General features: G+C 41.2%; 2 protein-coding genes across 2 annotated transcripts; both read left to right on the top strand.

Moving 5' to 3' along the window:
- Nucleotides 1–9,625: 9,625 nt before the first annotated feature.
- On the top strand, nt 9,626–13,028 carry LOC134654304 (uncharacterized). The gene is made up of 3 exons (XM_063509770.1): nt 9,626–9,686; nt 10,280–10,441; nt 12,746–13,028. Exons 1-3 carry the CDS (start codon nt 9,626–9,628, stop codon nt 12,967–12,969), a joined length of 447 nt encoding a protein of 148 aa, XP_063365840.1. The 3' UTR covers nt 12,970–13,028.
- Nucleotides 13,029–13,511: 483 nt separating this feature from the next.
- LOC134653781 (uncharacterized) lies at nt 13,512–21,310 on the top strand. Its single transcript, XM_063509148.1, has 3 exons — nt 13,512–13,721; nt 20,308–20,466; nt 21,092–21,310. The coding sequence occupies exons 1-3, from the start codon at nt 13,670–13,672 to the stop codon at nt 21,301–21,303; spliced, it is 423 nt and encodes a 140-aa protein (XP_063365218.1). The 5' UTR covers nt 13,512–13,669; the 3' UTR covers nt 21,304–21,310.
- Nucleotides 21,311–21,617: the final 307 nt, after the last annotated feature.

Genomic DNA, 21,617 nt, shown 5'->3' with positions numbered 1-21,617 from the left:
AGTGGAGGATATTTCGTGATCCCTGCCGTGTCGGTAAATGGTGGTATCCTGTGCACAGGCGATGGGGGTAGTGGCATATATTTCTGATGTGTTTAAAAGCTGAAATTAGAATTTAAGATATTCGTGGTTGACTGTGGTATGGGCATTTCATTTCATGTGTTGCGAATACTAATACCTTTATATTCAAACTGTTATCGTCTCTGTACTGGTGACTCTTAAACACTGACTGTACGGGTTGCTTCTCGTACAGTCTTGAGATGATAGTTGATAATGATAACACTGCAGTTTCCACCGAAATAACGATTTATTGATAATATGATAAAATGATACAATTAGCGGCTTAATGAATACACTCCGCGGCGGTCGGGCATGTACTGGTATATATAAGTTACTCTATGATGTACTGTCTTAAAATAGGTAATAATAATAAGTATATGGGCCCTGCCCCGCTGCCGGCGGCACCCTAGGTTAGGTTTTTTTATAATGTGTTTATATGTATTTTTTATTGTTTTGTAAGTGTTTTTATATTTTACTTTTATATTCATATTGTAAAAAACCCTAACTTAGAGAAGATAAATAAATAAAGGAATAAGTATATTATGCTATGTGACGGAAAGTGCTGACGGGCGAAATGTTAACCTTTGTACGGACCGTACAAACACGATTAGACTTTTTTTACGCTCTAAATATAATAAAACCTACAGCTTGGATGTTTCACCTCTTTAGTTTCATTCACCTGACCAATTATATGCCAATTATACTACTCTTTCATGAATCTAGTATACCGATGCTACCTTCTATGTACTCTTTGCACCTGACCCACCTGACCAGAAATACTGTCAGTAATCTGTCAGTCCAAATTGTGTCAGAAGTTTGAACTGCAGTACAGGGTACATCGTTTTGTTGATATTCTCCACATCTAACTGACTCCACTGGCAAAGGACGAAAGTGTCGCCGCGCGCCTAAATGTCTTGACATCAATGCATAAGAAGAACATAAGTGTCCAGGTGAGTTTGAAGAACAGTGGCGGATTTAAGGGTCACAAGCACTTAGCCACCGCCATACAATATTAAATTTCATGTAATTTCAGCATGTCGTTTTAAAATGAGAACTTCGATTGTATGGTGGCGGCACTGTTTCTGTGCCTCTTAATACTTGGCGCCCTAGGGCCTTGAGGCGAGGCTCCTTGTATGAACAGATATGGCATTTTCAGGATTTTTAAGGTATTTCCGACACCTGGACTTTCTGGCAGTAGCGCAATACATATGGAGTTATTGATCGTAGGGCGTTGTGACTCTGGAGTCTCTGGACATTTTGACACTTGGACATATATTATACCACATAGGTGGCAAACAAGCATACGGGCCGCCTGATGGTAAGCAGTCACCGTAGCCTATGGACGCCTGCAACTCCAGAGGTGTTACATGCGCGTTGCCGACCTTTTTACACGACTGCCCAAAAAAAAGAGTATTGTTTTCAGCGTTCATGTTTGTATGTATATATGTATGTGAGTTTCTTTATTCCACGATAACTTCAGAATGCCTTAACCGATTTAGATGTATGATATATCATTAGAATCCTTACGTCATCCCGGGTGACATAGGCTATGTGACGTCATTACAAAATCAATATGGCGGACTTAATACGCCATATTACGCATCCTTAAGAAAAAAATATCTTGAAAACCCATCGAGTAGGGCATCAAAATGAAGCGCTTTGAAAGACGATCAATAATATATATGAGGGTTTAAGTCCAATTTTAAGAAAGTAAGAATTTACAAAATATTTTAAGAAAAGCTAATCTCATAAAACTAAATATTATCCTATTGTTGGGATATTAAAAGGAAGTGGTTGGATCGCTAATCATAAAAAAAATTATTATACATAGATATTACTTATATTAATCATATTTTACTTGTTTTGAAACCAAGCCAATAAATGTTCTAAATTGCGCTAAGGGAATAGAAAAGTGTAAATAAGTTCTTTGTAGAGAGTCTGAGATTGTAGAGTCCGTCTTCAGATACAACTTTGCACCGACTTTGACGGAACAAAGTGTGAAAGTGTCATTATAACCGTATATTTTTATACGTATTTTTTATGCAAAGCCCGAAATACACTTGTAAATTTACTTACGTAAGTAGGGACAAAGCTATTTGTTTTTTATATAATAATCATTTATTTACAAACAAGATATATACAGTGTATTACTAAAAGAAATTAAAAACTAGCTATTTGTTAGAATGAGATAATGATATTCATATCTCATTCTGTAGCATAGCTGTGTCCGTACGTAGTACGTACGTAAGTAAAACTTAAGACAGATGGGCTCTTCCTGCAACTTGCCCGAGTATTTTAATTACGAAGGCCGAAGGCCGAACTCCAAATAGGGCCGACGGTCCGAAGCGTAAGGCAGGTGCGTGCTTCCTGTAACTTCCCCAAGTACCCTAATTGCGAAGGCCGAAGGGCCGAGCTTCGCGTAGAGTAGAAGGCCCCCGGAGCGTAAGAAAGGTGCATGCTTTCTGCAGCTTCCCCAAGTATCTTAATTGCGAAGGCCGAAGGCCGAGCTTCGCGTAGGGCCGGAGGCCCGGACCGTAAGAAAGGTGCACGCTTTCTGCAGGTTCCCCAAGTATCTTAATTGCGAAGGCCCAAGGCCGAGCTTCGCGTAGGGCCGAAGGCCCGGGGTGTAAGAAAGGTGCACGCTTTCTGCAGCTTCCCCAAGTATCTTAATTGCGAAGGCCGAAGGCCGAGCTTCGCGTAGGGCCGAAGGCCCGGAGCGTAAGAAAGCTGCACGCTTTCTGCAGCTTCCCCAAGTATCTTAATTGCGAAGGCCCAAGGCCGAGCTTCGCGTAGGGCCGAAGGCCTGGAGCGTAAGAAAGGTGCACGCTTTCTGCAGCTTCCCCAAGTATCTTAATTTAGGGCCGAAGGCCTGGAGCGTAAGAAAGATGCACGCTTTTTGCAGCTACCCCAAGTATCTTAATTGCGAAGGCCGAAGGCCGAACTTCGCGCAGAAAGGTGCACGCTTTCTGCAGCTTCCTCAAGTATCTTAATTGCGAAGGCCGAAGGCCGAGCTTCGCGTAGGGCGGAAGGCCTGGAGCGTAAGAAAGATGCACGCTTTCTGCAGCTTCCCCAAGTATCTTAATTGCGAAGGCCGAAAGCCAACTAATAGGAAATAATTATGTAAATGCAGAGATATTAAGCCATATAGCACTTTTCAATACGTCTGGGTTTTGAGTCAGACCTAGTTAGTTTTTTAAGCACGTTTTATGCTAACATATCAAAGATCAACGTGATGAAATCTCCTTGAAGCAACTAAATTGTCTTAAATCATAAAAAATGTGGTTGGTTTGTATGGTCACTAAAATGTATAAAATAAAATTAATTAATTAAAAATTAAAAAACACGACTGCAGTTTAAAAGCGAACTGAAAAGCTAGAAATAATTTTTAGTTATGTTAGGTACTCAACTTAATGAATGTAAAATAGAATATAAGTGTTCAGTCAGGGTCATAAACAGCAATCGGAAAAGTTTAGGCTCATTTAAGATCGTGACTGTACCTGCATATTTTATTTCGATTGCAGTCGGGGACCTGTGAATGAGAAAATTTCAATATATCAAGGTCCCCGACTGCAATCGAAACAAAATGTGCAGGTACAGTCACGATCCTAAATGAGTCTAAACTTTTCCGATTGCTGTTTATGACCCTGACTGAACACTTATATTCTATTTTACATTCATTAAGTTGAGTACCTAACATAACTAAAAATTATTTCTAGCTTTTCAGTTCGCTTTTAAACTGCAGTCGTGTTTTTTAATTTTTAATTAATTAATTTTATTTTTTTAAAAACCTGTACACTCCTTTTTTGAAGAACCCCATATCGTAGATCCTCGGGAAAACCTCGGAAGGGAGCTCATTCCACAGCCGGAGCGTCCGCGGGAGGAAATTCCTCTTAAACCGCACAGTACGCGACCATTTAGGTTCTAGGGTGTGTGGATGAACACCCTGCCGATGGCGAGCGGTGCGGTGATAGAAAGCTGCCGTTGCCCTCAATAGATTAATATATTGTTAAGAGTAACCATCACCTCCTTTTGCTGTGCTCGCACGATTGCAGCCCCAATTGGTATAACGCAGGACGTCCTCCAATCTGTCACCAGGACAAAAATACATCCACTGACACCAACAAACTACTACCACAAGGAGCCTTAACATGTTCCCCACAGAGGCGAAAATCCTTAGAAGCCATAGCCAATTTCTATTGGCACGTGAGCATAATACTCTAGATAACAAGATTGGAAATGGATCTTATGTAAAAGGGTTAGAGTCGCTTTTGGTTTATGTCGGAATTAAGTTTATAATGTCACGCCAAGGTAGGCGCTTTGAATTAGATAATGAGGTTTTTATTCAGCGGTGTATTGCATTGAAGGATTTTTCCTATACTATTAAAAGTTCCTGGCTTCAGGAGGGTTACATTTTTGATAGAGAACAGTTACTATTTGCTTGGCATTTCATACAAAAATAGCTTTAATTTCCTTTACAATCTTCACGTACAGTCTAGAATCTAGATTATAGAGTCCGTCTAGGGATCATCATTCGACGCGTGAAGTACAACAGTGAAATAATTTAATTTCCGACTCATTTCGTACCTTATTGTCACAGTGACACGTCAATATGAAAGTCGCTAGAGACCTCATACTATTGTCACTGTGACAAAGTACAAAATAGGTAGGAATTTTGGAAATTAAATTCTTTGTCTGTATAGTTGGGTCACTCAACGCTGGGTGGTTTTACAGTACCTACATGCAGAACTGCGGATGGTCACGCCATTCGTGACAATCGTGACATCGCCTAGCGGTGCCCTAGAAAAGGAAGGGTTCATAAAAATCTCTTTGTTTCGTAAGCTTAGATACCTACATCTATTTAACCACTCAGTGTCGACATGAATAAATTATATACCTAGCTACCTACACACCAGTAGCGGCATGCCGAAAATGTTCACTAGCTAAGCCGAAGTTTATTTGGCTTGCTGTTTTTTTAGAATTTCTAGAATAAAGGCTCAGATGTCTCTAAAAATAGGCAAGCCGATGGGATTCTATGGACGCTCCGCCACTGCTACACACCAAAGTAAAAATACACATAGACCTTTGTCATTGTGTTTCTAATAATAAGTATTTTTTGTGAGGCATTTTTTAACTTTTCGTCGCTTGTTTCTAAATCTAAAGCCATGAAAATGAAGAAAACTTAAGAAAAGGGATATTTCAGTTTGTAAGCCAAGGAATATTAATTAAAAATATTGAATGAGACAACCATAAAATAATACTAAGGAAACGGACTATAAGGTGTATTCGGGTATTTCCGAATGACGAATAGTGGCGGATAATTGCTAATAGCTGACTCTTACTACAACGGAATATGAGTGATTTTACAATGATTTTCGGGATTACCCGATTCCCGGAATTACCCGAATAGACCTTACTACATTTTTCTTCATGAGTAACTATCGCGGTATCCGAAGACAATAATAATAGGTAGGTTATAACCGTTGTAAACTTGTATCGAACTATGTTCGAAATTCAAGAAGCTTTGTCAGTTTTGCAACTCACAAATATAAAATGTTGAAGCTATAAGTTACCATCCTTGGAGGATACAACTAAACGGAGTAGCCATTAACAGGCTTTCCCCTCTGTCGAAAATAGGCGGCCAACGGTCATACACAATGTATGGACTGACGTTTATCTGACATGGCTATTTTTACGTTACGCATACATTTGACGTTCCCCTCCCCCGCAAAAATCGGCAGACTGTTTTGTACAGAAAATTACAGACATGGCGTCTCCGTTTGATTATATCCTCCAAGATACCATCACACAAATACAGTTGCTATTTTATTTCCCAGGATCTAACGTTAGGTACTTAAGTTTTAGAATTTCAGTTGCAATACGGCTGCTACACATTGAAAGGAATATATGTACCTATTTGTGTAAAACTCGAAGAAAACGACTTTCCGAAAAATATATATTTACATAGAGATAGATATACAGTGTGTGGCCTATAACGCGGGAGAATAATTAAAACGTAGATTCTACTCCTCAAACTAGACAATGTTTGTTCAGCAACTTTTAAAAATAACTTGTGGTTTGTATTTTAAAACACTTTAAAATTTAATCGAACACGCAATGTATCACGAAATTGATTATGCCTGTACGGTGACAAGACTGACGGGCGATGTCAATTAGACGGAATTTAAAGTACATTGAAAATATTATTTAGTTTGTTTGAAAAAGGGACAATTTTAAGACTACATAATTTCAAAAAGTTGTCGAACAAAAGTTTTATTGTTTGAGTAGTAGAATCTACGTTTTAATTATTCTCCCGCGTTATAGGCCACACACTGTATATGACTTCTAGAGTCATTAAAATCCTTACTTGAAATCCTTTCTTTCCTTTTCTTTCTTTAGTAATCTAAAATGCTGTAAGTAGTATGTATATGTACGAGTATAGGTATTTTTTCTAATGCTACCTACATATTTAGTTTTAATTTAGTTTTTTGCACCTCCTAGGTAATTGGTTAATTAATTTTATTTCTCCACTACCTACCTAAAGGTTGTCTGGAAGAGATCGCTCTTTAGCGATAAGGCAGTTTAATCTCTGTGTTCATGTATTATATATATATGTTTATGTATTATTTGTGTTTCCATAAGTAATGCAATAAAGAGGATTTTTATTGTATTGTCTAGGTAATTACAAAAAAATATACAATTGCATGCTGCGTTCAGTATTTCAGACTTTTCAAAATGTTTATATGTATTTAATTAATAATTATCTACTAGACACTTGCTACGAGCTACGGCGTAGCACGTCGTAACAAAACGTAGCCGCAAGCTATTTTGGAATTCATTCACAGTGTTTTTGTTAAAATCCGTTAACTTCGGGGTATGGCTAAAGTATACAGACAAAGAATTAAATTTCCGACCCATTTCGTACAGTCAAGTGTAAAACTATGGGTGCATGTAACGTCTAAAAAATAGGACCATAGTTCTTAATTATAGCTGATATAAGTAAGATCTATGGGCTATGGGCGATATTTATTTAATTATTCATTTAAACTTTATTGCACAAAATATATACAACAATGTACAAATGGCGGACTTAATGCCAAATGGCATTCTCTACCAGTCAACCATAGGGCCAAACAGAGATACCTTCAATTGGTGCAGATGGTGATATTTATGAGTACCTATATGATGTGTGCACCCATATTTTTCCACTTGACTGTTAGGAAATTAAGCTAGATAAAACTAAATAAAACGAAACAACATTAGGTTCAGTTGCCATCAGTCAGTCTATGACCTAAGGAACTCGGCCTTAGCGTCTGACACCTAAGTGCGTCTCATTAGAGTCACCGTGAAATATGCACCTTGCATGGTTTAACCTCGACCCGTTTTCTAAGATAAGCCAAGAGTACAGTTGGCACCAAAAGCCAAGAAGTCAGCATCACAAGTAGCGGATGGAACGACGAGCGAAAAGTGTGTTCCACCCTGAAACACTTTTCCAAATAGTGATAGGTAGGTAGGTATAATCTAATGGTAGGACACATAATATAATACGGCATGACAACTTTTTCCTAAACATCTTGGAAGGCAGGATTGAAAAGACAAGAGAAGACGGGAAACCTAGAATTACTTATCTCAGTCAAATAAAACATAATGCGTCGTATGAAGAAATTAATAGACTGGCACAAGAAATAAATGATTGGCGATTACTCCACCGACAAGAGCAAAGCTCTTAAGTTACCTATGATGATGATGAGGTATAATATCTACAGTTGTACATAATTAGTATATACATAATTATTTTTCATACTTTGTCGCCATGTATAAAACAAATAGGTAACTATAATATTTGTCTTTGCTAGCAGGGCCAAAGGCCCTTCTAGGCACAAAGGCCTGAGTCATAACTGTCACGAGACTGATTATAATCAGTCCAGACAGGCAGACGTGCAATCATCTTCCGGACTCAGGAAATTAGATTATCATAATTACGTTCGCGTAGTTCGCGTAAGTGGTGCCGGGTTCAAACCCCGGTGTTGACCGCCATACAGATGTATGAATGAATTGCGACACGTTTATTGGTTAATAGAAACACGTCATATCTAGTAGAAAACGACAACTTAAGGATGACTCACGCTAGACCGGGTCGGGGCCGGGCCGGACCTTCGGGCGCTTAGTTTTCTATGGAAAGCACCACGTGATCACCGATCAGCCGTCATAGAAAATGACGTGTCGGACGCCTCGGTCCAGGCCCGGCCCGGTCTAGTGTGTCATCCTTTACGCTTTGCAGGATGCCGATGGACTACAATTCATCAAACCTATGTGAAATTAATTATTCATCAAACACACATTCTTTGATTTTACTCTTCCACATACTTACACTCTATCTCAGTGGTTCCTAACCTTTTCAGTCCGGTCACCCCTATGACTAACTAGGGAACCTGATTTTACCCCTCCTCCCAATGGTAATAAAAAATAAAACGTGTACGATTGTTGTATTGTTATATTAGGTTAGCTTATTACCCCCGTAAAATACCAGTTTTACCCCCACGGGGGTAATTACCCCCAGGTTAGGAACCACTGCTCTATCTCCAAAGTTACTTACTTATGTTAGGGCACCAACTGTACAGTCAGCATCAAATACTTACTTATATAAAAAGTTGCCATGTCGTAAAACACCTTTGTTACTTACTACGGAAATAAACTAGTACAACATACTTAGTACTTTGGTCTTTGTCTATCACTTGAGTATCACTAGATGTATATTTGATGATGACTGTACATCAGCATTTCCCAAACTATGGGTCGCGACCAATAGGCGCGAATCGGGTGCGAATATTGAGTAGGCCCTGTAACTACTAGGAAATCTGAGGGTTACCCATTAAATTTGTATACCTAGGTTGCCTAGGTACCCCCTTTTGTTTTTGTTAGGTAGCTCGGAGCCCAGTCAACTTTGGGAACCTCTGCTGTACATTATTGTCAGTAAATAGGTCTACTTATACTGATATGCATACACCCACTGCGTAGATTGTAGTGGGGCGTGCCTACGCAAACATTTTCATCCAAATAAACTGGCCAAGAGCTTATCTGGGCCTGCTTAGTGTAGCGGCGGCCGTTGCTTCAAACAATACCTAAACAGCACAAAGGATGCTAGCCCAGACGCGTCGTCAGTTCACTCAGGAAAATACCACAAAACGCCTCGCAAATATATGCACCACTTTATTAATGTTTCCTTTCTCAGACCTGAATACCTTTCCACCTAGAATTTGATCCGAACGAAACCAGTTGCTCCTTTGTAAGTACAAACGGAGCACAATAAGTGACACACTTATAAACTGATGTACAACCGTCTTCATCACAGTTCGCAACCAGCTTCTGTTGAAGCGGAACGATCCCTTAATTTAAGACTTATGTCTTGTACCTGAATTTATTTATTAAGGAAATTTAATAAGTCGTAAAATCAAACTGTTTTTATTACCCTTAAAATTTGTTAAACCAGAATCGTTAAGCGCCTGAAGAAAATTACGCTGCAATTTGTTAAATCGTAGTAATTCGTATTTGAGACCGCTAGGCGTTCGCAATGGCAAACAAAGCGCACGTTATTATCAGCGTTATTTTGCCTGTGTTCTTCTCTACTACATGCAAGTATCCATTTTATTAATCTTTTATACTTTTCTAGTCGCCGTTGTATTGCAAAGCTTTTAAGTTTATTAAAGTTATGAGGAGGTCGTTGAGACTAAGCACGTTTTTGAAGCACTTGGCCGTCTCCTGTGGCCACATAAAATGCAATAAGTAAATATCTATTGCAGTCGGTAATTTAGTAGAAACATAAAATTATTAAAAGCGTTGCATTTATTGGATTCTAGTTACCTACAACTCTTATTTGTCAACACACACCCGATAGGTAGCTGCTCGGCAAATATTGATTAAATCTTATAATTGGATTTGTAATTTTACCTTGGCTAGTCTTTTAATTACATATTAATAACCTATTTCATTATTACTGATAATACTCAATTAAAATATGGATTTGAACATAGGGGCTTTATATATTTTAGAATACATTTAATACCAATCATCCATCTATGCAATCTCATAAATGTGTTTATCATCATCTTCCCAGTGGTTTACCGGGTTTTTGCCACGTCTCACTAGGGAAAATAGGCAAAGACTCACTCGGCAACAAATATCATTAGATCATTACTCAAATCATTATTATTATCATTGGCTCCAGGTGAAGCCATCAAGTGCTACGACTGCAACAGCGCGAACAACTCGGCGTGCCTGGACCTGCACATGCCCAGGATGAACGCCATCATACCAGTGGTGGACTGCTCGAAGGCGCTCCCCAACAGCATCAGCAAACAGTTCTTCTGCCGGAAGATCACGCAGACAAGTAAGTAATCAGTTACTGCTCAACCAACAATTGTGCCTGACGATGGATACCATTATAGTAGTGGTGGACTGCTCGAAGGCGAGGGCCTTGGGGAGGCCCAACAGCATCAGCAAACAGTTCTTCTGCCGGAAGATCACGCAGACTAGTAAGTACACAGCTACAGCCAACAGTTGTTCCTGACAATGGATACACCATTATACCAGTCGTGGACCGCTCGAAGGCGCTCCCAAACAGCAACAGCTACATGTTGGCTGTAGCTTAAAAAAATGTACCTGAAGATGAACGCCAGCATCCCAGTGGTAAAGGCTTCCCAACAGCAGCAGAATCAGTCAAGTCTGAGTTCGCGCAGATCAAGCAGACATAAGTAAGTCCCACTACTGTCAACACAGATTATATAATAGTTCTATGTCAATGACAGCACCTGAGGATGAACCAACATTCCAGTTATGTTCCAAGACGCTTCACTATAGCATTAGCGAGCAGTTCTTATACCGGAAAATGTGGCATTTGTGTAATTTTACAGGTGTCACGTGTGTGTTGGGCGATAATTTAGAAACCTGTAAGTTCATTTCCTTCTTGAGGACGCCTTATTCAGTAGGTCCTGGAGAAAACATCGGCAGGGAGATGGAGCGTTCGCGGAAGGAAATTCCTTAAATTAGGAACCGCACTGTGTGGTGTCAGTGCTATAATGTACCATCACGCTCCGCGATTGTCGCGCCATTTAGGGTCCTAGCTAAATTGGTTTTTTAATACTTACGCTATAGAATTTCCAATTTAGCAAGAACCCTAAATGGCATAACAATCCCGTGTGGTGACTGTACATACATAATGTAACGGAGTCACGTGATATAATTGCAGAATGCAGCCAATGCGTGGCGGGCGTTAATGGTGACACAATAGCGAATTGTCGCATAACATAATGCAGATTTAACAGTGCGTGAAACGCGCAGATTCTGATATATTTAAAAAAAACTTCACTGAGTAATCTAAGCCCGCGGCTTCGTCTGCACCGAAGTCACAGATTATTAACTAGTTATGGTCGAAGTCGAATTATTATTAATGTTATGTGATGCTCGTAAATCTCAACATGCACTATACATTCTAGACATTACAGGCTTGTTCAAATAATTTCGAGCACATTGTTCGTGATAACCTAATTGTAATTTTAATCAAGGATTATCGTCTAGGTAGCCATTTATACCAATAAACTACCAATATTGCTATACTATCTTACTCGTGTGATCCAATTAAGAAACGAACGTTAGTGAGTTTCTTAAACCCACACTCGTATTTTAATGCCACAGATTATGTAACAGTCACAATGTCACATAAACTACTAATTAACGTCTAATAACAAAACGATGAGTACATACCTAAATTAAGTAGGTACATAACATCCGAGTAAGTTCGGAAGCACTTAATGTCTCTATTCCATTTTCTACAATTTAATAAAACTTTATCGAAACTTCTACGCATCATCTCTTCCCGGCTAAATTTTAGACCCTATTCTGTTTACATCGTATTAGGTACCTCAAGTAGGTACCCCTAGGGTACTTGGGTTAGGTACTTACTTGGCTAGCCAAGCAGTAGGTTTATCCAAGTAATTCCAAGTGACAATCATTCATAGAAAACCCCAATCAAAACCTTAAATAATGTTTTTATAGTGGGTAACTTTTCATCCCGATTTTTCTTTTTTGACACTTTTGACTACTGCCACTGGTAGTCTAAGTGTACTTATGTTGCGAGTCATTTGTTTTCGGAATCATCAGAAGGACAATTGCGGCGTGCGTGTCACACGATACTCCTATTGACCCTGTGTCCTGTGTCCTCCACAGTATATATCATAGCGTGATTCCCATGGAACTATTTAAAAACATCTCAATATTCTGCAAAATACAGATATGCTGGTGCATAAGTATTCTTTTAATTAAACTTTTATAACTTTTTTTCAATTCAATAATTTCAGTATTCGTTCCCAAGTCTCAGTATTAGGCCTAAGAATTACCTGGCCTCAAAAAATGAAAAAGACGACAAAAGCAAAAAGAAAAAACTTTTAAGGATATCCACAACTATACATTCGTGATATGGGCCCGTTTCTGAAAAGCTTGTAACTTGTAATACAAGCGGATCTCACTTTTTGACAGCTTTTGTTAGAAAGGGACATCCACTTGTATTACAAGTTACAAGCTTTTGAGAAACGGGCCCCTAGTTTAAATCAACAGTTCCTTACGATCTCCTTCTTCTGTCAGAATTATTTTTAGGAGATTTAAAATCTCCACATGCTAAAAGCTTTTTTCTTTCCAGTCCTCCACCCGGACCATACCCCGGAGGTCAGAATAACCCGAGGTTGCGGCTGGGTGAAGAGCAAACGGGAATGCTACACCGCCGACAACAAGGACCACCTCGAGACCGTCTGCCAGTGCTTCGGAGACATGTGCAACGCCGCCGCGGCCCTGCGAGACGTCAAACTGACAGCTGTCACTCTACTCGCCGCCATCTTGGTTTTTATCAGGAGTTGGCGGGCTTGAACGAAGTGCTACGAACTTTTATGAGGAAACTGTGTGTGGAATTGTATAAATTAATGTTCCTGGTACGTGTATTTTAGTTTTAATATACATATTAAGATAAATAAATGGTACAACCGGTGGTTATTATGTTGTTTTAAATTTTTTAATTTAGAAAACGAAAAAAAAATTATATTGGCACTGGCAGGTACTGTGACCAAAATATTTCAAATTGTTGGAGGGTCAACGTACATTCGTACAACCTACCTACAGTATTTTGGATATTGCCAAGTTAAGGGAGAAATATCCTTTATTATACCTAATACCTATACTTGGTCAACCAGATCTTGACAGTAGAAAAAGGCGGCAAATTTGAAAAATGTAGGCGCGTAGGGATATCGTCCCATAGAAAATTTGAATTTCGCGCCTTTATCTTGTCAGTAAAAGATTTGGTTGACCAGCTATACCTAACATGTGAAACCGACGTGTCTCTTATCGCATCCATCAGAATAGGGCCGCGGATTGTCATCGGATGAACTTAAAAGGCGGATTTGATGACTAATGCCGTAATGGCATATTGGCGTTTCCCCGACAACCCGCGTTTATCTCCTTTTATCCATAACGATAAATAGGATAAGTATATCCTTTTATCCACACCGACAAATGAAAAGTGCACCTCGTCAGTTGTTGCGTTTTGTGAAAAGCTTTTCGTAGTTTACGCAAAATGTTGAAATTGTTGGTTAGTGCAGTGTTGGCGTCGACGTGTGTACAATATGGTGAGTGGAATAATTTATTTTAGTGAACAATCATGTTATTTATCACTTATCACACTAGCGAGGGAATAGAGACCCGATACGGAATGTGGACTGCATTCTTACGATGTTTTCCTTCGTCGGAAAACTATGAACCTGTCGCTGTCTTTAATATAGACAGACTACTTCAGTTACTTTCGCAATTATAATATTAAAGTCAAAGTCAAAATATACTTTATTCATGTAGGCCTAGCAACAAGCACTTATGAATCGTAACAGACTTATAAATTATCTGAAGCTAATTATCAGAGCAATTTATTGATGTTATTATTCCATAATAATATTGGATTATTATACAAATCAAATTTAACACAAATTTAAGAATTTCACAAAAGGATCGTCAAACATGAAAAAAAATTGTATAAAAAATACTAGTCTAGAATGTTTCTAGAATAAAATCTAAATGTCAAATAAATAAATAAAAAACACAAAAGTACAAACATCGGAATATTCGGAATATCAATTTCCTCATCATTAATCAAATATACCTAATAAATAAATAATCATTTCGAATAACAATTAATCCCACGTTGTTTTATCATTCATGTAGTCTTGTGTGGTATAATACGTTTTAGAAATAAGTTTACGCTTTACATAATTCTTAAATTTATTAAGTAATAGATAATTCAGTAATATGGTTTGGAAGTTTATTATAAAATCTCACACAATTACCCATGAATGATTTTTATTAACAAGCTTTTGCCCGCGACTTCGTCTGCGTGGAGTTAGTAATTTGGGTAGCTTATTTTTATCCAATCAACCTACTTTTTATCGATTCCCCATACAAACTCTCCTTTCCACCCCCTTAAAGGATGATTTCTGGGATAAAAACTACCCTATGTCCTCCCCCGGGACTCAAACTATCTCTATACTATTATATACTATTCGCAATATTCGCATTTATAATTCGTATGGAAGTATGGATATTTGAGACAAGATTTAACCCTCTTCACGCTGAAACCGCTGAACCGATTTAAGTAGATGAAATTTTGGAGAATGGGGATAGTTTTAGACCTGGGGAAGGATAAAGGGTAGTTTTTATCATTCCATGCAGACTAAGTATAGTGTACAGAACCTAGCAATATAATAATTGTGTAGCTCTAATATGTACCCCATTGAGTTATTATTACTATAGAGCAGCGGTTCTCAATTTTTTTTTTTGACGGAACCCTTTTGGAAAGCGAAATACTTGATGGAACCCTACAAGGCTACAATACGGTGGCGGCATAGTAAAATTTTTCGAGGCGACTAAAGCATAGTGTTCTAAATTCTTGCGGAACCCCTGCAGGGGAACACACTTAGAGTATGGCTGCAGTATAGAGAAACCATACCAAACAATGAAATTGTGGTAATCACAACCTGTACCACGCGACCAAAATGTCGTAGGCGCCGTAAAATTCATGGCGCTTACGCGTTTAGGTCGCAAGATTCACACTCCGCTTCTATGGTTTGTTGTCAAAACAACATCAACTCATGGCTCAAAATACTGGTTCCCTGTGCCGGTTCTATACGTTATATAGTAATAGGTAATATTTCCATGATCTACCCGCCAAAAATTTATTAATAAATATGTACAAGTATCTAACTATTTCGTCATAAGTTTGTTTACATGCAACTAGTTATTGGAGATCATTCGTTATCAAGTTCTATTCGTGTTCAAAACGTGATTAAAACGTATTTGTCGACCTCTACAGTCACCCTAATATCGGATCTATCGTACAACTAATATGCATAAAGTGTAAAACGTGATATAAAACAACTTCACTTCACTTTTGGACCCGGGTATGTCCTTAAACTACGTCCAACAAGAGAGGTAGGGCACAGCGTAATGTCATCACGCTTGAACTTGGAGCAGCCCAACTGGGGGAGTACCTCCACCTTACGGAAGACCACAGCCATAATAGCACTGCTGCTTACTCTGTAGGTATGTAGTGCTGTGTTCCTGATGGTGAGTAAGGTTCCCAGCGCTCCAACCCCCCCCCCCCTTCTTCTCTTAATGATGATGTCGCAGTTAAAGAGCCTACCCCAGGAGGGTACCAGCTTCGCTAGCGCTGGAGAATCCCTCACTGGGCTTCCATGCTCAGGTAATATTATGCCTGAGCGTGGACGCCGAGGCTGCCCCACATCGTACTCTGGGGGGGGCAAAACCGCGCTCAATCATCTGCCATCTGCCCGAGGCAAGAGCAAAGCAACTTCGGCACCCCTTGCCACACTGGCCGTGGACTTCTGCAACATCAGGGGTTTACATTCCAATCTTAATGCTGTCCATCTACACCTCGAGACAGCTAAGCCGGCCTTGCTCTTTTTGACCGAGACGCAGATATCGTCTCCAGCGGACACATCTTATCTCTCCTACCCTGGGCTACTGGAACACTCCTTTTCGCCTAGGGCTGGGGTGTGCGTGTACGTTAGAGACGATATCAGTTCTCGCCGCCTCCACAACCTTGAAGGTAGGGACCTCTCCACCTTATGGCTGCGTATAGACAACGATGATCATCCCCGTGTCTATTCGTGCCTATATAGGTCCCATAGCGGTGATGCCGAAACTGACCGACTCATTGAGCAGATCCAAACGGCTGCAGACTCTGTGCAGCAACAGATCCCATCCGCTGAGATCATTATACTTGGTGATTTCAACGCCCACAACGCCGAATGGCTGGGCTCTAGCAAGACTGATCATGCGGGCAGATCTGTTTATAACTTTGCTCTGGCATATGGCTTAACACAATTGGTCACTGCGCCTACGCGAATCCCAGATGTGGAAGGCCAGGAACCTTCCCTGTTGGACCTTCTGCTGACCTCTCACCCGGTTGACTACCGTGTATCCGTTGAAGCCCCACTTGGTTCTTCGGATCATTGCCTGATCCGGAGTATGGTGCCACTCGCGTGCCCACCGCGTCGGCGAACTGCTCGTGGCCGCCGTGTATGGCACTATAGGTCAGCAGATTGGGACGGGATGCGTTCCTTCTTTGCATCCTACCCTTGGAGGCAGGTTTGCTTCACGCCGGATGATCCCAATGTCGCTGCTGATTCTGTTGCTGACGTGGTGCTGCAGGGTATGGAGCTTTTTATTCCATCCTCTGTGGTTCCTGTCGGTGGCAAATCCCAACCTTGGTTTGGTCGCTTCTGCAATAAGGCCTCTCGCCGAAAGCAAGAGTGCTACAAAGCCTGGGTAGATGCAGCGGCAGTACGGGACGTAAAGACTAGCGCATTAAAAAAGGAGTATAACTTTGCCTCCAGGTCCTTCAAAAGAGTTATTGCCAGAGCAAAGTCGCTGCACATTGGTAGAATTGGCGGGAAATTAGAGCGTCTCCCTTCGGGAACTCGCGCGTTCTGGTCTCTTGCCAAAGCTATCCAGGGGAATTTCTGCACGCCATCTTTTCCGCCTCTGCACATGGGAAATGATTCGTTGGCCCACGACGCAAAAGACAAAGCCGATCTCTTGGGTAAACTCTTTGCGTCCAACTCCGACTTTGGATGACGGGGGATACGCGCCACCGACCATACCGCGGTGCGAGAGCTGTATGCCGGATATCCGGTTAAACCAAAGCTCCGTGCGTAAAGCACTTCTCTCCCTCGACACTCATAAGTCGAGTGGGCCTGATGGAATCCCTGCGATTGTGCTGAAGATGTGTGCTCCTGAGTTGGCACCGGTCTTAACTCGTCTTTTTCGGCTCTCTTACACTTCTGGCGTAGTCCCAACCTCGTGGAAGTCAGCTTTGGTGCACCCGATCCCTAAAAAAGGCGACCGCTCAAACCCGTCCAACTACAGGCCAATAGCTATAACCTCCCTTTTCTCGAAGATAATGGAGTCCATTATCAACTGCCAGCTCCTTCGGTACCTAGAGGATCACCAGTTGCTTAGTGACCGACAATACGGTTTCCGTAGAGGCCGCTCGGCTGGTGATCTTCTAGTCTACTTGACACATCGTTGGGCACAGGCGATCGAGACAAAGGGTGAAGCATTGGCTGTTAGCTTGGATATTGCGAAGGCCTTCGATCGCGTTTGGCACAGAGCACTTCTTTCGAAGCTACCATCCTATGGGCTTCCCGAGAGATTATGTGTATGGGTCAGTAGCTTTCTAGCAGACAGAAGCATAAAGGTCGTAGTTGACTTGAGTTGAATGCTCAGACCCTATGTCTGTGAATGCTGGTGTCCCCCAAGGCTGTGTGCTATCACCCACGCTATTTCTTCTGCATATCAATGACATGCTGCAAATCAGCGGCATTCATTGTTATGCTGATGATAGTACAGGTGATGCCTTTTACACCGGCCGCACCAATATCTCTCGGGAAATCGTCATCGAGAACCGGAACAAACTTGTGTCTGAAATTGAGACTTCCCTAAAGGAAGTCTCTGAATGGGGTCGCCTTAACTTAGTCCATTTTAACCCTAGCAAGACACAGGTTTGCGCGTTTACCGCAAAAAAGTTAGAGTTTGTCGTGTCACCTCGTTTTGAAAGCACTCCCCTCAGTGCCGCAGCCAGTATCGGAATCCTGGGTGTCGACATTTCGAGTGAAGTCCAGTTCCGCGGTCATCTAGAGGGTAAGGCTAAATTAGCCTCCAAGAAGCTCGGTGTGCTCAACAGATCGAGACAGTATTTCACACCGGCCCAGCGCCTACAGCTTTATAAGGCGCAGGTTCGCCCACACATGGAATACTGCTCTCATCTATGGGCAGGGGCACCCCAATACCAGCTTCTCCCTCTGGACCGCATCCAACGAAGAGCGGCTCGAATTGTCGACTGCCAGCGTCTTTCGGAACGGCTTGACTCCTTGGCGCTGCGTAGAGATGTGGCCTCGCTCTGCATTTTCTATCGCATGTATAACGGGGAGTGCTCCGAGGAATTGTTCGGATTAATCCCTGCCGCTTCTTTTCGCCATCGCCCTACGCGACAACATTACCATCTTCACCACTTAGATGGTTGGCAGTCCTCAACTGTGCGTTTCTCCAGAAACTTCCTGCCTCGCACAGCCAAACTATGGAATGAACTGTCGCCTGCGGTATTTCCGGACCGATACGACCTTCAAACCTTCAAGAAAAGAGCGTACTCCCATCTTAAAGGCCGGCAACGCGCTTGCAACCCTTCTGGTGTTGCGGGTGTCCATGGGCGGCGGTAATCGCTTACCATCAGGTGATCCGTCTGCTCGTTTGCCTCCTATATCATAAAAAAAAAAAAAAAAAAACTTCATACCTATTTTAAATTTTACCTAACTAGTACGGTAAAACTTTATCGTTTATATTTTTTCGGGTGTAGCTATATACTTAGCTAGGTACTTTGTCAAATATTTCATGTCTGATACAAGTTTTTTTCGCTGACTGTACTTTTCTTTCAACAAACAACTAATTTAATACACATCGAGACAATTCTAATAAACCGAATCACAATTAGGTTGCCTTGTTTTATTAAAGTGTTTATGATCATCACCTGTCTCTATCTCTACTCTACTCTCTGTTACTTGTCTGTATTACTAGGCGTGTCTCACTCCGCGATTTCGTGGCTATGCTACAGGTAGCTAAAAGTACATCCGTTCGGCCCCAATTTTGGGGAAAGCCATAAGCCGCGCGTGGCGCTGTCGCCACCTAGCGGCCATATCTGTGCTGATCGTAACAGACGCGTTTTGTTAGAGAGTGAGTCTTCTGTACTTAGTACTATTATTTATTCTGTAGTATTACTTCAGTTCGATGGTTCCATAATATTGCTTTTGTCACCCCACTTACATAAGGTAAACGTACTGGTGCTCGACGCGGTACCAGTACATGTCATCTTGAAACTTAAGTCATTGTCAATAGAGGTGACAGCAGGGTGTCATCTATTGGGCATTAGCATGTCGAGCACTAACTAGTACGTTTACCTTACTTACCTAGTGATGTGAAGTTTCAGCTCAATCAAATAATGGGAAGTGGGTCTAATTTATCTTGGAAGATTTGACTAAATCGTATTTATGATAGCTACTTACATTAGGTACTTAGGGGTGCTTAGGGCCACTTGCATCATCATCCCACTAACCCGTTTAACCGGTTAAACCAGCCATTCTCAAAGTGTGTTCCGCGGAACCCTAGGGTTCCGCGACACCCCTGCAGGGGTTCCGCAAGAATTTAGAATAATTTAGAATAAAAAAATAAGCATAATTATTATGCTTATTAATAAAAAAATACACTTCTAAAAACTATTGTTTTATTGAAAGAAAGAAAGAAAGAAAGAAAATACATTTATTTACGTCAAACTAAACCACCAACTATTGTAGGGTTCCATCAAGTATTTCGCTTTCCAAAAGGGCTCCGTCAAAAAAAAAGATTGAGAACCGCTGGGTTAACCGTTAACCTAGAGTCAAATTGTACTGGTAACCATGGTAACTCCATATTTAACCGGTTAACCCCGGGTTAGTGAATGGTGCAAGTGGCCCTTGGAACATACAAACATAAAACATTGTAAGTTAAAGCTTGTAGAGTCTGTTCGGAAAGAGAAGAGTCGTGGAATGTATTGGGCCCCATACATTCCACGAGTCTTCTCTTTCCGCACAGACTCTAAATATTATCTTATTTTAGCCAGGGCGATCCAGTGCTATGATTGTAGCAGCGTGAACAACACCATGTGCCTGGACCCCACTATCTACGACAAGGACACTCTCCTGAAGTTCATGTCCCTCACCGACTGCGGGACCCTTGGGAACCAGGAGTTCTTCTGCAGGAAGATCATTCAGACCAGTAAGTTTAACATGGTTTAACCTACAGTTTTTTGAATTATTATTACATATATAAGTAAACAAGTAATATACTTAAGCAAAAAATTATAAACTAAAATTAAAAACTACAATAACTAAAATTATAAATAAAAAACTGGCTCCAGCTCCGTGCCTTGTGGCAGGGTGGGTGCCAAGAAGGCTGGCGGCATTGCCGCGCTGGACTGCAATGCCAATGCGTTGCGCCAGGTAGGAGCCAGCCCTCTTGTGGTGACGTCGCCTCCACGAGGTGCTTCGCCAGCTCAGAAAATATGCCGTGCGCACCAGGTCCCCACGGCCCAAGGGTTTCACGACCTACAGTTAGTTTTTCAACCTCGAACTGTTTCTGCGTTCGAGCCCCAAAATATATCAATTGCTATAGATCCCTTTCAAACTTTGCTTAACATCTTTTATCCGACGTTTGGCCTACCTACCTCTAAATGACAGCTCCCTAATTATCAGCAAACACCTAATGGAATTTAATCTTTCCATCCACGGAACCACTTCTAACAGGGTAGGGTATTACCCTTAGGGAATGCAGTACCTGATCGTACATTACATTATGATCGTGGGTCTCACGAGGCTATAGAAGGCTTCAATTCCTGTTCCAGTTCTCCACAAGGGCCACGACTCGGAGGTGCGCGTGCACCGCGGCTGCGGCTGGGTGCGCTCGCGCAGGGACTGCTACAAGGCGGACAACGAGGACCATCTCGAGACAGTGTGCCAGTGTTTTGATGATGGATGTAACGCCGCGCATTCCGTGGTAGCGGGGTGGACACTCTTGGTTGCCGGCTCGACAACCATCTTGAATAAATGGCGCTAATTTGATATCTTTTTTATTTCGCGTTGTTTTTTGTGATCAAATAGTACAGTACTGTAAGGCGGACAATGATGGTCATCTTGAAACTGTGTGCTAATGCTAATTTTGGATGATTTCAGTGTCGGATGGATGGTGTTGGTTGCCTGTGCAGCTGTGACGTTAAATAAATGGCGCTACATTAATTTTGGTTTTTTTTGCCTTACTTCATAATGGGTGTCGTCCAGAAATCATGTGATCGTTTAGAGAGGGGGTGGGGGTAAGAAAAATATCACGAATTATCACGATGGGGGAGGGGGTGTCAGAGAAGATATCACGTG

This window comes from Cydia amplana, chromosome 14, assembly GCF_948474715.1.
Source record: "Cydia amplana chromosome 14, ilCydAmpl1.1, whole genome shotgun sequence".
Taxonomy (NCBI): Eukaryota; Metazoa; Arthropoda; class Insecta; order Lepidoptera; family Tortricidae; genus Cydia; species Cydia amplana.
Note: the sequence above shows the minus strand (reverse complement) of the source record. Positions and strands in the feature narration are given on the sequence as shown.

Bases quoted from the DNA above. Each gene is read 5' to 3' on its own strand.
- LOC134653781 (XM_063509148.1), top strand. From the start codon at position 13,670: ATGTTGAAATTGTTGGTTAGTGCAGTGTTGGCGTCGACGTGTGTACAA. The intron at 13,722-20,307 runs GTGAGTGGAATA...ATCTTATTTTAG, and splicing joins GTCGACGTGTGTACAATATG to CCAGGGCGATCCAGTGCTAT. The intron at 20,467-21,091 runs GTAAGTTTAACA...TTCCTGTTCCAG, and splicing joins CAGGAAGATCATTCAGACCA to TTCTCCACAAGGGCCACGAC.
- LOC134654304 (XM_063509770.1), top strand. From the start codon at position 9,626: ATGGCAAACAAAGCGCACGTTATTATCAGCGTTATTTTGCCTGTGTTC. The intron at 9,687-10,279 runs GCAAGTATCCAT...CATTGGCTCCAG, and splicing joins TGTGTTCTTCTCTACTACAT to GTGAAGCCATCAAGTGCTAC. The intron at 10,442-12,745 runs GTAAGTAATCAG...TTTTCTTTCCAG, and splicing joins CCGGAAGATCACGCAGACAA to TCCTCCACCCGGACCATACC.